Consider the following 14,816-nt stretch of genomic DNA (forward strand, 5'->3'; position numbering starts at 1 on the left):
ACATAGGTTTTCATGTAGCTTTAGTCACTACAGTATCTTTTCCTTCTAATCACCACTAGCATGGCATCATCACTATCAGTGTGTTTGTTTTCTGTCAGCACCTCAAATCTTAAACACCATGGACAAGAACATGTTTCATACTTAAGCTGTGTCTCTATAGTTCAGGTTTATATACACAGTTCAAGATCTGTTGCTGAAAAGTAATAATCTTTTCTTAGTACTGTCACCATAGAAAGCAATGATTTTCTTAGAGGACTATGGGAAAGTACCTTCCTCTCAAGACATTTTTTTTTTATAGTCCCCCTACCCACTTCCCTCCTCTCACTTCTCCTTTTCAGACTATTTAGAATGTGACTATATAAATTGTTTAGAGTATTAGAAAGGTATATTACAAAATAACTTTTTCTATGGGTGGTAGCATGGTGATTGATTGATTGGGATCACAAGTATATTTAGTATGAATAGTTCTTAATTGTATAATGAAAACATTAAGTGACATACAGACAAAATCATTCTTCTGGAGATAATAAAACAAACCAGTTTGGGCTATCACACTAGCACAGATAAATGTTCAATAAGATTCAAAATTTAAGCATTTTGATAGTTTGCAGTGTCTGTACTGTTCCTTTTTATAAAGATTTTCTTATGAACTTGATGTAATTCTTTTCATAAGATAAATGCAATTTTTGAGAGTTAAAAATGGTCATAAAATAAGTGATGGCCTGCAACTGTGATTTAGACTAATTTTTTTAAGTGGGGGAAACCTCACAACTCATTGTGAATAAGACTTTGATAAAAGCCAGATCCTCTGACTCCCAGTCCATTTTTATTTTATGCCACACCACCTACCAAGTGAATTTTTTTTTTTTTTTTTTTTTTTGAAACTCAGCCTGTCCACCCCCACTCACCCTGGTACATTTTTATGCATGGACTATACTAACCTACCTGACCTTTGTTCTCTGCAGAATTCTCCCTCTGAAGCACAGAATTTAGATGAGAATACAACTGAGGGCTGGGAAAATCGGATAAGACTATGGACTGATCAGTATGAAGAAGCTTTCACTAATCAGTACAGTGCAGATGTACAGAACGCCCTTGAACAACATCTACATTCTAGCAAGGAATTTGTGGGCAAACCTGCTATTTTAGACACTATTAATAAGACCGAATTGGCCTGTAATAATACAGTTATAGGTTCCCAAATGCAGGTAAGGAACAAAGGGTTAATTAAAGAAGTAGAGATTTTTTAGAAATCTCAGGAAAAGGCATGGATTGCAAATTCTTTCTTCTAAATGTAAAAAGTTTAGAATAACAAATTAGCCAACTGTATTTTTTAACAAAAAAAAAAAAAAACAGGTTATATTTACTGGAAACTATCTGGATACATATTTTTAAATTATCTTTATTAATCAAAAATAAATCAGGATAGGAAATTTTACACAGCCCTAGGAATTGTGTAAGATTTATAGAAAGCTAACCCTCATTCTTATTTTAGAGAAAGAATCACTAAAATCTTAATCGTGGGTATTTCTTTGATCTTTTCTTCCCTTTTCTGGGTAGCAGGTTCACTAGGTGGGGCATTTTTCCTAGAAAATTTGAGCTTATATCAAATTCAAAACTTTGTCTACTAATCTGCTGTTGCTATTTTGTTTAATGTTAATACTCTGGTTTTATTTAGTTACAGCTGGGAAGAGTCACTCGGGTTCAAAAGCACCGTAAAATCCTGAGGGCTGCAAGAGATTTGGCTTTGGATACTCTTATAATAGAGTACCGCGGGAAAGTCATGTTACGGCAACAATTTGAGGTCAATGGGCATTTCTTCAAAAAGTAAGAACATGGTTTGTTGAGCATTGAGGGCTAACATGGTTCTGGCTGACCAGTATTGATATAAAACTCTTCCTGGTTGATAGGTTGCTTTTGGGAAAAAGATAACAATTCAAATAAGTTTGTGCCTGTTTGCTATTTGTAGTGAAGTGCAAATAAATCTGCAAATTGTTTAATGTATAAAGTGGTGATGACTCCTTTCCAAGTCCAACATTCCTTGCTTTGTGCTTGTACTTTAATCAAAAGCAGACAAGCATGTGATGTTTTCCAAGTTTAGGCATTGCAAAGGACTGCTGCTTCTTCTGTCAGCATATGCTTCATATTTAGAGTCATGGGGTGGCCTTTTTATTTTGTGTTGAGAATTACAGGAATTTTAATTATATCCCTAGACCATATCCCTTTGTGCTCTTCTACTCAAAATTCAATGGTGTAGAGATGTGTGTGGATGCCCGTACTTTCGGTAATGATGCTCGCTTCATCAGAAGATCATGTACACCAAATGCAGAGGTAAGATATCTGTAACAACTTCCATTTGAATGGAACCACCAAAGGACAAGTTTACTGAAGAAGCATTTTGAAAATCACCCAGATAAAGGTCTGTAGCTAATAGTTGTAATCTTTAATTGTAAAAGATGAAAAACAAAAGTAATACTGCTTTGACATTGGTGGGATTGGGGCAAGGAATGGATTTTCTTAAAGCAGGAGAATGAGAAAAAGTAAGTTAGGGTTTCCTAAGAAGAAAAAGGTAGACTGGATAGATAAGAAATTAGTTTGATTATGTTGAAGTGGTCACGTGGGGGAAGATATCATTAGGATCAGCTAAGCTATTTGGTTTCACTTTTATAGATTTGAGAAAACAGTGTTGTAAGATTCTGGATATTTCTTGAATTCATTACTCAGTGCAACCAGATCAAATGCATCAAGAAAATCCACAGAGCTTAATTTATAGGATGAGGAATTTTAATTGTCTGGTGGAACCAGAAACAACTTTAAAATAAGAAACCCCCCCCCCCCAATTTCTAAATCTCAAGGTTTCTCTGATTATTTCAAGAAATATCAGGACCTTACTGTATAATAATTACATATGAAATAATGAATGAAGTTTACACAGACTATTATAACTCTAAGTGAAATTATTTGGTAAAAGCATTTTTCCTCTTTTATGAGAAAATAATAGTCTATGATAAATCCAACCTTGAGCCATGTTCATACAGGTGCGACACATGATTGCAGATGGGATGATTCATCTATGTATTTATGCTGTTTCTGCCATCACCAAGGATGCTGAAGTCACCATTGCATTTGATTATGAGTATAGTAACTGGTAAGACCCAAAAAATTTTTCCTAACATGGATCACCTTGTGTTAGATATTAAGCAGTTTGACTCTATTTATGAAGTCTGCTTTCATTCCTTGCCATTTTTTGGTTTAATCTTTTCACAAATGATATATTTTCTACCTGTGAAGGAGAAGACCAACTGAAGATTCTTTTTTAGAGATTTTGATATTTTCTTTGTAACCATTTACAAGTCACCTAACAAAGGTGGTAACTTATGGCTCTTTAGCAAGAATAGCAAAAAAGGTGTATGAGACACTCCTGGAAGCTATATGGCATGTGTTAGTGTGAGCAGAGCATTTGTGTCAGGAGCCACACTAAATGAGACAAAAGATTCACCTCATTTGCTCAAACTATGTAATCTAGCTGTATATGACAATATATTTTGAAAAAACAGATAGCAAGTCATAGGTGAATATGTAATAGGTTTTATAAAGTAGATGCTTTTTCTCTTTTGGTTGTTTTGGGCAAAATCCAAATTATATGGTAAACTCATACCGCCCAGGAATAAGAAAAAGCAAAATTAATAGTAGTCATTCAAGTAAAAGTGAAGACACAGTAATGATGAGCATAATAGAAGTTTGGCCATTTCAGACTCTTACTGATTGACTATCGAATAGCATAAAAGCAATTGAGAATTAAATTTAGCGGATACTTTCTTTTCTTTCTACAGGCCATACATAGGCACAGAGTGGGAAATATATAAAGAAACAGAATATTAAAGTATTCTTAGAGACACTCTAATTTTTTGAACTTATTTAAAGATAATTCCAGAGGAAATTATCCTGCTGGTGTTTCAAAAGAATGAATGGTGATAAACCTGATTTTCAAGGATACTGAGACAAGTACATTTTTTGTTTCTTTGGAGCAGTAATTATAAAGTGGACTGTGCATGTCACAAGGGGAACCGGAATTGCCCTATACAGAAAAGGAATCCAAATGCTGCAGAACTGCCACTCCCACCTCCTCCAACCCTCCCTACCATTGGGGCAGAGACCAGACGTAGAAAAGCACGACGGAAAGAGCTAGAGATGGAGCAGCAGAATGAGGCTTCAGAGGAGAATAATGACCAGCAACCACAAGAAGTTCCAGAAAAAGTAACTTTATCCAGTGATCATGAGGTAATCTCCTCTGGTCAAATTATGTGGTATCATTCGTTTCCAAGAAGTTGATCCCAGGTTTCCTTCATTTTTAGGGAAGCAGTAGTATACACTTAATAGCTATTTATATCAGCATACATCTGCATTCATTCATTTTCTTGTGAATATCCTTTCAATAGCTCAGTGTTAAGAGCCCTTACCTAGTAATTACAAGGCCCTGGGTTTGATCCCCAACACCAAAAAAAACAAAAAACAAAAAACAAAACCTTTTAGCTACTGTCCAGGTTCCATTTGGAGAAATGAGGATTATCATCTGTTTGCCATGTGGCCTCACATGAGTAACAAATGAAAGCTCTAGAAATTATTTCTGGGCAATTTTAAGCTACCAGAATAAAATTGATTGATTTCCCTCACACCAGTTTAAGAATATAATTTAATATTGCTTCTATTTAAAGGAAGTAGACAATCCAGAAGAAAAACCAGAAGAAGAGAAAGAAGAGGTTATAGATGACCAGGAGAACACAGCTCAGAGCAGGAGGGTAAGTGCTGTCTAACATCCCTTTGCTTCTATTTTCTTTCTCTACACATAGGTGAACACACGCATGCATGGAGTAGTTGTCTGTTGACCATCTAATCCTTGCCTTAAGAGGTTTCTTTATAATAATCTTTTTAGCCCAAAACTCAGTGGTTTAAAACAAGATGTGTTGACACTGTTTTCCTCTGACTTAGGAATTTTCTTGTTTTTTATGGAGTTTTTTGGGGTTCTGGGGTTTTTTTAAGTTGTAGGTAGACACAATACCTTTGTTTTTATTTATTTTTATGTGGTGCTGAGGATCGAACCTAGGACCTCACACTCAGTAGGCAAGCGCTGTACTGCAGAAAATTTGGTTTTGATGGCTATTTTCTTACATGTTAAAAATTTTCAGGCTGGGGTTGTGGCTCAGTGGTAGAGCACTCGCCTACCACATGCAAAGCCCTTGGTTCGATCCTCAGCACCACATAAAATTAAATAAATAAAACAAAAGTATGTTTCAAACTACAACTAAAAAAGAAAATTTTTTTTTTTTTCCAAAAAGCCCAGTTGACCTTTTAAAAGAAAGTATAGTTTGGTTTGCTTTCTTTTATACCTGTTACCAGCATTTAAAATAAAAAGTTTGTTTTTAGTTATTATCTTATGTTCTCAAAGATATGTGTTATCTTATTGGTAGTTAAGTAAGTTTCTATAAATTTACATTAATAACACTTCTGAATTGACATTCTCCTATTCCTACTGGGGCTTCCTTCTATACCAATGCTATTTCTTTCTAGACCCGAGAGGATAGGAAGGTTGAAGCCATTATGCATGCTTTCGAAAACTTAGAAAAGAGAAAAAAACGGCGAGATCAGCCCTTGGAACAGAGCAGCCCTGACATAGAGATTACTGCCACCACCTCAGAGACTCCTGTTGGAGAAGAGACAAAAACAGAAGCTTCTGAATCTGAAGTTAGCAACCTTACTTCAAATGTTTCCATCCCAAGCATCCCACAGAGTATTGGAGTGAACACCCGGAGGTCTTCCCAAGCAGGGGTAAGAGATGAAAAGACCAGGGCTTGGGCACCTTTGCTCTTGCTAATGCCAATTACCTTTTTTTTTTTTTTTTTTTTTCCAGTTTTCAGTGGACACAACATCTTTATTTTATTTTATGTGGTGCTGAGGATCGAACCCAGCGCCCTGCACATGCCAGGCGCGCGCATTACCGCTTGAGCCACATCCCCAGCCCACTTTTTTTTTTTTTTTTAATATTTATTTTTCAGGTGTAGATGGACACAACACAATGCTTTTTTATTTTTATGTGGTGGAGGATCGAACCCGGGTCCCGCCCGTGCTAGGCAAGCACTCTACCACTGAGCCACAATCCCAGCCCCTGCCAATTACCTTTTAACCTATCTTTTGGATGGTTAAAATCCGTATTTTTGGGTTTGTCCCGTATCGTAGTAAATAACGGCACTTAACATTTTCATCAGCTGATTTATGGGGTTCAGGGAAACAGGTGAATTCAGAATTTGAATGACTAAATACCTTCATGCTTCAGTGGAACTTGGTACTTTTTTTGCTAGATAAACTGTTGGTAGTGAATTTATAAAAATCATTTGGTTTATAGGCCAGGGGTGGAACTTAGTGTTAGAATGAGTGCTTAGCATGTATGAGGCCCCAGTTTTAATCCCCCACCACCAAAAAATAAAATTATTTTGAGTTCTCTCATGTACCTTTCATAGGATTCTCAAGATAAACCCTTCTTTTCCTTCCTTCCCCCGGCCATGAATCTAAGCCTTAAGCTGAGACCTCATTGTCTAGGAAAGAAGTACAAGGAGGAATTCTCTTTCTGCTAAGAACCCTAAAATTAGGTGTTTCCCTTTAGTTGACTTATGACCTATTTTATAGATGCTTATGAGAAATAGAAATAACTAACCCAGATATCTGTTCACAATCTCTTTAGTTAATTTAAATGTATAAATTTTGGGGTTTAAAGAACACATTTTAGGGCTGGGATTGTGGTTCAGCGGTAGAGCACTCACCTAGCACATGTGCGGCCCTGGGTTTGATCCTCAGCACCACATATAAATAAATAAAATAAAGGTATTGTGTCCAACTAAAACTAAAAAATAATTTTTTTTTTTAAAGAATACATTTTAAATGACTGTTTCCAAATCCTTATCTTTTTCACCAGTAGGCATTCAGAATGCTTAAAGAAGAATTTGGATAGAATGTTTACTGATAAGAATTTTTGGTCAGCATTTGACCCTGATGTTGTTACAGGATGTTGCTGCAGAAAAACCAGTCCCCAAACCACCTCCAGCAAAGCCTTCCAGACCCCGACCGAAGAGTCGAATTTCTCGGTACCGGACCAGTTCAGCCCAAAGACTAAAACGTCAGAAGCAGGCCAGTGCACAACAGGCAGAGTTGTCACAAGCTGCCTTGGAAGAGGGAGGAAGTAACAACTCAGTAACTCCTACTGAAACTGGAAGTATAGACAGTTCAGGAGAAAACAGGCAGTTAACAGGATCTGACCCAACTGTGATATCAGTTACTGGATCTCATGTTAACCGTGCTACATCTAAGTACCCCAAAACCAAAAAGGTAAGTCATGAATTCATCTTCATGAGTCTAGTATGGCGGAAGATGTGTTAATAAAACACAAGTACCTGTAATCCCCAGAAAAAAATTAATCTCAGTGTTTGCTAGATCACGTTCTAGATAAAATCCTTTAATGAGGAAGCCTCAAGCCATTCTACTACTTTTTGTTCCCTTATTTTTAGACAGAACTTAAATCATTGGTAACTGAAACTGTTCCACTCTTAGTGGACACAGAGAGGGTAAAGGAAGATAGTCTTGTGTTCTGAATGCCCAATTCATTCTCACTGCAGCTGTGGCATCTGTCCTAGTTTCTAGATGAGGTTTGTCTTTGTGAACTGCACTACTACTGCCTCTGACTTTTCATCTGCAGCATTAAGTAATGATCTCTCTCCTTTTTTTAACCATAGTATCTAGTTACAGAATGGCTGAACGACAAAGCCGAGAAGCAAGAGTGCCCTGTTGAATGCCCTTTACGTATCACCACAGACCCAACTGTACTAGCAACAACGCTGAACATGTTACCGGGTCTTATTCATTCCCCATTAATTTGCACCACCCCCAAACACTACATTCGCTTTGGCTCACCCTTTATGCCTGAGAGGCGTCGGAGGCCCCTTCTGCCTGATGGCACATTCAGCTCCTGTAAGAAGGTATGTCTGTGTTTATGTAATTGTTTTTTTGTTTGTTTGTTTTGTTTTGTTTTAAGGCAGGGTGCCTAAAATTATAATATATTTAACACATACTCTAGAAAGCCACTGTATCCATGTGCGCTGATAATGAGTTAATTATTCAACATGAATACTGATAAATCAGGAGCCAATGGGACTAACTTGAAATGTATACTGTATTTTTGGTTCTCAATTTTGTGAATATTCACTGTTGTCTCTTTTGGGAGCCTTTGAGGTTCTTGTGAGAGCACACAGCAGTTGATGATTGGGTAGGGAGGGGTATGTTATGTCTGTGCTCTTGTGTTACTTGTTAACATCCATTTGTGATTACTGTGTGATTGGCCCCCAGATACTTCAGAGCACTATTGAATGAGTAAAATTTGATAAAATTGTGTTTAGAATTAATTCGATCACTACTATCACTTGGAGGAGGTTAGAGGGAAAAGTCCTGTTGTGTTTGGCATAATTCCTGTTTCTTGATCAAATGACAACAGGTTGGACTGTCTATTCCCTAGAGAATATGGAAACTATTGTAAAAGATTCTTTCTGCCTCTCTCTACCTCTCTCTCTTTCTAGTTACCTAGTGTTTTTGGATCTAGTGGCAGCAGTGTTTGTGGTTGGTTGTTTGGGGAATGTGCTTTCTTAATTCCCAGAAGCCCTACATATTTTTCAAAGGTGTCTCTCAGGATTAGATCACTTATTATGTCGTGTCAGTGTTTCTAGAAGTATAGGACACCTTTTCATTTGGTCTTTCTTTGAGGTAGAGTTCTGTTCCCTGGAACACCCTTTTCTCTTATCCTCAGATCTGGATTCAGGCTGCCTTCCTCAGTGTCTGCCATTGCCCTCCTCCACTGGCATCACGTACATGAGGATGCTGCATGTAGATTATTTGGTGTGATGAAGTCTCCAACTCCAGGCAGGTCTTCCCTGACTTCTCCAAACTTAAAGCTTTTCTCTTTCTCCAAAGAACAGAAATTATTTCTTGGGGGGTGGGGGGGAGTGAAAGATGAGCCAAAGTACTGTGGGATACGGAGGGGAGGAGGGCAACAGGAATATGTACATAAAGGAAGGGCATTACTGCTGGATGAGCAGCATGTGCTGCACTGTCTTTTCTTAATTGTGCGTCTTACCTAAGTATTTGAGTACATCTTGGTTTGTTTGGGGAAAATCCCAAATAGAAGAAATCATAAACAGAAATTTGGTCACAAGATCCTTGCCAAGAAGGTTTATAAATAATAAATTAACAGGAGTGACTTTCAGGTGTCAGAAATAAAAGCAGTGACGACTTTCTTTTAAAAATAAGTAGAAAATCTCTGAAAAGCTTTTCTATAGGAAATTTGCCTCAGTAATGAAGGAGAACTGGGTCTCCAGGGAAACTTTCTTATACCAAGTAAGTCACTTAGGAAGAATTCTTTATCTTGGGTCTTAGTGATTATCTGAGGAGAAGAAAAATGGTTTGCCATGTAAAAAGCATTATGATTATACTTCTGTAAGAAGAATTAGAATGCTGCTAGCTTTAGTGTGGGATACAAAACTGAAAACTGATCCTTCTCCTGTGTTTAGCATTGCTCAATAAGATTAACAGCTCAAAATCATAAATGCATTTGTAAGGAGTGTTTAAAATTAGAAATGGAGTAGATATAGTCTTTAAATGAGGAGTAAGTTGAGAGATGGCTTAATATATTTAAAATAACTTTCTTGTTCTGTGTTTGGCTGGACGTGGTACTAGATTTCTAAGGATGTTGGCTGCTAAAAGATTCTTTCAAGCTAGTTGGTAAACGCTCTTGCTTTGGTCTTTAAGAGGGGTTGGCATAAAGACTTTGTTGTAAATAATATGAACTAGCTTCTTGAAATGCCTTCTTGATAATCATGATGCTAGGATACAGTCTTTTTGTGCTCAAAGACAAATTAAACTCTTACTTTTCCAAGTAGCAGAAGCCTTTAAAGACTGAAAATGTGTGTTTAAAATTGTGACTTCACATTCAGTAGAAAATCCATTTCTTTGAGCCCTTTTGACCTGGTTGTGATTTAAGACTTAAATCTGAAAGCTCATCTTTCTATCTCCATTGACAGAAGAGGGAAAAAAAAAATCCCATTTAACTCAAATCCATATTATATTCTCTAAATGCATCTGACTATCCTCGTTCTTGAGCCTCTTTGATTTTGGAGGGTGGGTGGGTGTGTGGGTTGGCTGGCCAGCCAGTTGGTTGTTTGGTTTTTGTGGTGTTAGGGATTGAAAACAGGGCCTTGTGCATGCTAGGCAAGTGCTGTACCACTCAGCTACAGTCTCAGCCTTCATCCTTAGTCTCATTTTATACAGGCTATACTTAAGCACTTTGTATGTGTAGTGATCAGTCTTTAGGGAGACATTAGACTGTACATTGAATTATCATAGCAATGGGATCTTAAAATTATTTGTTTATATCTAAATCAGTTAAGATTAAATCACTGCTTTAATATTTATTATAAACAAATCTATGTTACAAAACATGCAGCTTTTTTGTGGGCAAAATAAATGAAATTGAATCTTTTAGCTAGAAATTGAAGTCATCTTTATCCTAGGTAGGGATGGAGAAGAGTTATTTTTAGATTGGTTAGAAAGGACACATCTAGTTCAAGACCTAAGAACATTTCCATGATTAAACCAAACCATAATAAATTTTGAAAATCCCTCAGAATATAAGTTAAATGAATAAATGAAAAAAAAAAAAACCCTACCTTCCACGGGATTAGTTACAACAATGCATATTCATGATAGGCTCACTGTTTAATATCTGGTTAAAGAATGTAGGCCTCATAAGTTAAAAATAGTATGAGACAAATAAAAGTCTGATCTATATATTTGTACCCAGATTATTAGAGTATTTGTCAGAACATTTATTGATATCCCTGGAGTGTCTAAATTAAATTGAGCCATAGTTCCTAAAAGAAGATATCTTATGATTTTATTATTTTTTAGATTTCACTTAAACAGTACTTTAGAAAAGAAGCATTTATAAATGACCAACAAAGGGCTGGGGATGTGGCTTAAGTGGTAGCGCGCTCGCCTGGCATGCGTGCGGCCCGGGTTCGATCCTCAGCACCACATACAAAGATGTTGTGTCTGCCGAAAACTAAAAAAATAAATAAATAAATATTAAATTCTCTCTCTCTAAAAAATAAATAAGTAAATAAATGACCAACAAATCTTTAGTCATTTTATACATTTTATCGTTTTCTATAAAATCATTTAGTCTCCTCCATTTCTTAAAAACCTACCAGACTAATGAAATGCTTTACTTGTACATTGGTATTTTATTGTGTATTCTGAAGGATTATTAATATGTGTGTCATTAAGTATGTGTTGAAATTTGTTATCTCACTTAACCTTCATGACAACCCTGTGGGTTTGGTATTATTGGGCACAGTTTAGATTCAGAACTTTTGGCTCAAAAAAACTTGCCCAAAATTAAGGCATCTTGTTTATTGGCACAGCCGTGTTTCAACTCAGGTATTGGGATTCCAAAACCTGATACTTCGTTCTTCTTTCCCCATAATAATGCTACCCTTTCTCACCTATCTTTGACTTTTCAAAAAAAAAAAAAAAAAACATTTTTTCAGGCTGGAGTTGTAGCTCAGTGGTAGAGCACATACCTAGCATGGGTGAGGCACTGGGTTTGATCCTCAAACTTTTCTCCTTAATATAGTTTCAGAGAAAGGAGAAATGTTCTTTAGTAACCAAATAGAAGTTTGGGGGGGGGGGTTCTAAAATTAATAGGGGTGATTGGAGCTTGTTAGATTCAAAGAAGTGTTTTTGGAGCTTGTTAGATTCAAAGAAGTGTTTTCATGTTTCTTTTTTATACTTGTCCTGAAATACTATAAGAATCTTCAATAGGGGCAGGGGGACTGTAGCTCAGCAGCTGAGCACTTGCCTAGCATGGGTGAGGCACTGGATTTGATCCTCAGCATCACATAAAAATAAACAAATAAAAGAAAGACATTCTGTCCATCTACAACTACAAACAAAAATTTAAAAAAATAATAATAATAATCTTCAACAGGCCAAGGAAGAGAATAGGTTTGATCGTATTTGCTATGTTTAACCTTATCAATTGTGGTAGCATCTTATTCCTAGAATACCCCTGTTTTTCTTTAATGTTCCATTTTTGTGGTCATCAGATCCAGAATGTAAAAGTTTTTTGTGGGTACATCTACTTGACACTATAAAAAATTAACTTCTAGAGGAAAGCTCAGGAACCACCAAATGAGTGCTGTCATCTTCTCTGAGAAAAAAAAAAAAAACTTGTACTAAGAGTATCTAGGACAAAGGATTTTTCACTCACGTCTTCCCAAGTCAAATTTTCTCCTCTGTTAAATGAATGCTTTAGACAGGATGACTCTAAGATCTCTTTTCAGCTCTAAAGGTATTTTGTATGTAAGGGAGTTTTTGGTCTTGTCTTTTCAGTGACCTGGTCATATCCTAGAATATTAATGAAATTCAGATGACCCTTGAGTCTCTTATATATTCATTCACTCCTGTCTCCTCTATATATTGATTCACTCCCATCTCCTCATGTTCACAATTTTATTTTTGTTTTCATTTGGCAGACCACAGTGACATTTACATCATAAGTTTCTAAAGGGAAAATCTATCAGAATTGTTCTCTTTGGTGGAAAGAATATTTGCTTATCTGTAATACATGTTCTTTAAAGGTGTGAAATTTATTCACCTTTACTCTTCCCATTTGAGGGAGAGTCTAACTTAGAAAATGATGTTTGTCAAAACTCAATCTGTCTTCTGTCAGGGGAGGGGAACCACAGAACAGTGAGGAACCTACAACTATGTATCTTAAGAGATACATTATAGGTAATATATGTTCTCTCTTCCACAGGATATAAATTCTTACTATCCTAATTTTTGTAGGCTTACAGTCTGACCTAAATTTATTTCTCATCAATTTAGATTCCAATATTCACTACCAAAGAAAGTAACTTATTAGAGAGGTCTTCTTTTTGACTTGATTTTTCTGGTGATTTGCATTATTCCTGCATAATTTAACCAAACTAGTTGATTGGGGGAAGCTCATAGGTTATTCCACTTCTGAGTAAGTCTTTTGGTGTGTAGTAAAGAGCTATTTATTCTCATCCAAAGTCCTCCTGTGAATCTTTTATCTCTTCAGATGTCCCAGCATAGAGCAGACAACTCATAAGAAATCAAACTTTATCTTCTTTCTAGACACGTATTTCTGTATTAGTTTTGTTCTGTATGACCTGACCAGTCTCTTAAATAAATGTTAAGATTTCTTCCTTATTTCTCCCCATTTACCCTGTCTTAAGCAGTATGATAGTTGGAGTTTTTACTTGTATTTTTTTCCCCCCTTAATTTCTTCTGGTAGAGGAATTGATCGGGTAGTATTCTAATACAGTGAAATACAAAACTTATTTTGGAGATTGAGATTTGACATGTTATTGAATGAATGTGTTGGATTGCCTCTCCCAGCACTTGATGTAAAATGACCTAGTTTAGTGTGTTTGAAATAAGTACTGAAAAGTTTTAAGGTGTTATTGATAATTCTCTGATTTTCCCCCCTTATAGCGCTGGATAAAGCAAGCCTTGGAAGAAGGGATGACTCAAACACCTGTACCCCAAGAGACTAGAACGCAGCAACTATACCAAAGTAATGAGAATAGTAATTCTAGTATCTGCAAAGACAATGCAGGTATGTATCTAAAACCTTTCTAAATACATGATCAATCATTATTTGAGGTCCACATTAAAAATTTCAGAATTCGTACTCTGATATAAAAAAAGAAATAGCATGTTCTCTAAATAGTTACTTTACATCTGTCTTTACAGAGGAAGAGAGAGATCTCAAGTCAGGGATCAGTTTTCCAAGGACGACAAAGAAGGAACTAGACAGTATACAGATAACAGCAGAAATGGTTATAAAAAAGGTTAGATACATTTAAAGTAGTAAGTTTAGGAATATATATTCATATTTATAAGGGGGGGGAGTCAAGAAAGTGAAATACTAATATTCAGGGAAAAATTCTAAGTGTTTGAGTTGGGGGCATGGTTGAGGGGCAGAGGATTAATGAAATAAATATAAGGAATTGTTATTAATTGGTTGTTTTCAAGTGAACTTGTATAATTAGTATAAAATATTTAAGAAGACATGGCTTTAAATTCAACTTAAGCTCCTTATGAGTTTTTGAACAATATGGCTATGAAAATTCCACCACTGGTTTTCACAGTGACTCTTGAAGGGGTTCTCTTTGAAAGCGCTCGTATATTAACTTGTGGTGACATGTTAACTTATTTAGTACAGTCTTTTTAACAAAGTTTCTCCTGTTCATGTCAACTGAAAAAATATTTCAGGTCCGGGGTGTATTTCAGTGTTAAGAGTGTGTGCTTTTAACCTTTGCCATTACCTGGCACCAACACAAAAGGGGAAATTTCTTTGTTATTTCCATATGTTTATCTCTACATCCGTTTTCTGAATGTTACTCAGTCAAAATACTAAAATAAATTAGATTTTCAAGCTTATATAAAGCTATAGCTCACAAGATAATATTTCAGATTTTTATAAAAATCTTTTTTATATTCATAAACTTGTTAGATAATTATAAACTTGAATTCAGTTAAAAAAACTTTTACTAGTAACATTTGCTTTATATTAAAACTCTGCTTTTAGCTGGGCACAGTGGTATGCTCCTGTAATCCCAGCCGCTCAGGAGGCTGAGGCAGAAGGATCAAAAATTTGAGACCCGCCACAGCAACTTAGCAAGACGCTG

The 14,816-nt window shown here is 36.0% G+C and overlaps 1 protein-coding gene across 16 annotated transcripts in view; it reads left to right on the forward strand.

Moving 5' to 3' along the window:
* The window catches only part of Setd5 (SET domain containing 5), a 123,835-nt gene that overhangs the window by 41,905 nt on the left and 67,114 nt on the right, over positions 1-14,816 (forward strand). For all 16 annotated transcript variants that reach the window (XM_071605897.1, XM_027931991.2, XM_027931992.3 and 13 more), the window contains 10 exons: positions 966-1,208; positions 1,679-1,827; positions 2,214-2,331; positions 3,039-3,148; positions 4,032-4,281; positions 4,716-4,799; positions 5,569-5,826; positions 7,057-7,377; positions 7,782-8,024; positions 13,618-13,741. In XM_071605897.1, coding sequence (XP_071461998.1) covers positions 966-1,208; positions 1,679-1,827; positions 2,214-2,331; positions 3,039-3,148; positions 4,032-4,281; positions 4,716-4,799; positions 5,569-5,826; positions 7,057-7,377; positions 7,782-8,024; positions 13,618-13,741 — 1,900 coding nt within the window. The remainder of the gene's footprint in view (positions 1-965; positions 1,209-1,678; positions 1,828-2,213; positions 2,332-3,038; positions 3,149-4,031; positions 4,282-4,715; positions 4,800-5,568; positions 5,827-7,056; positions 7,378-7,781; positions 8,025-13,617; positions 13,742-14,816) is intronic.

This window comes from Marmota flaviventris, chromosome 20 (assembly GCF_047511675.1).
Source record: "Marmota flaviventris isolate mMarFla1 chromosome 20, mMarFla1.hap1, whole genome shotgun sequence".
Taxonomy (NCBI): Eukaryota; Metazoa; Chordata; class Mammalia; order Rodentia; family Sciuridae; genus Marmota; species Marmota flaviventris.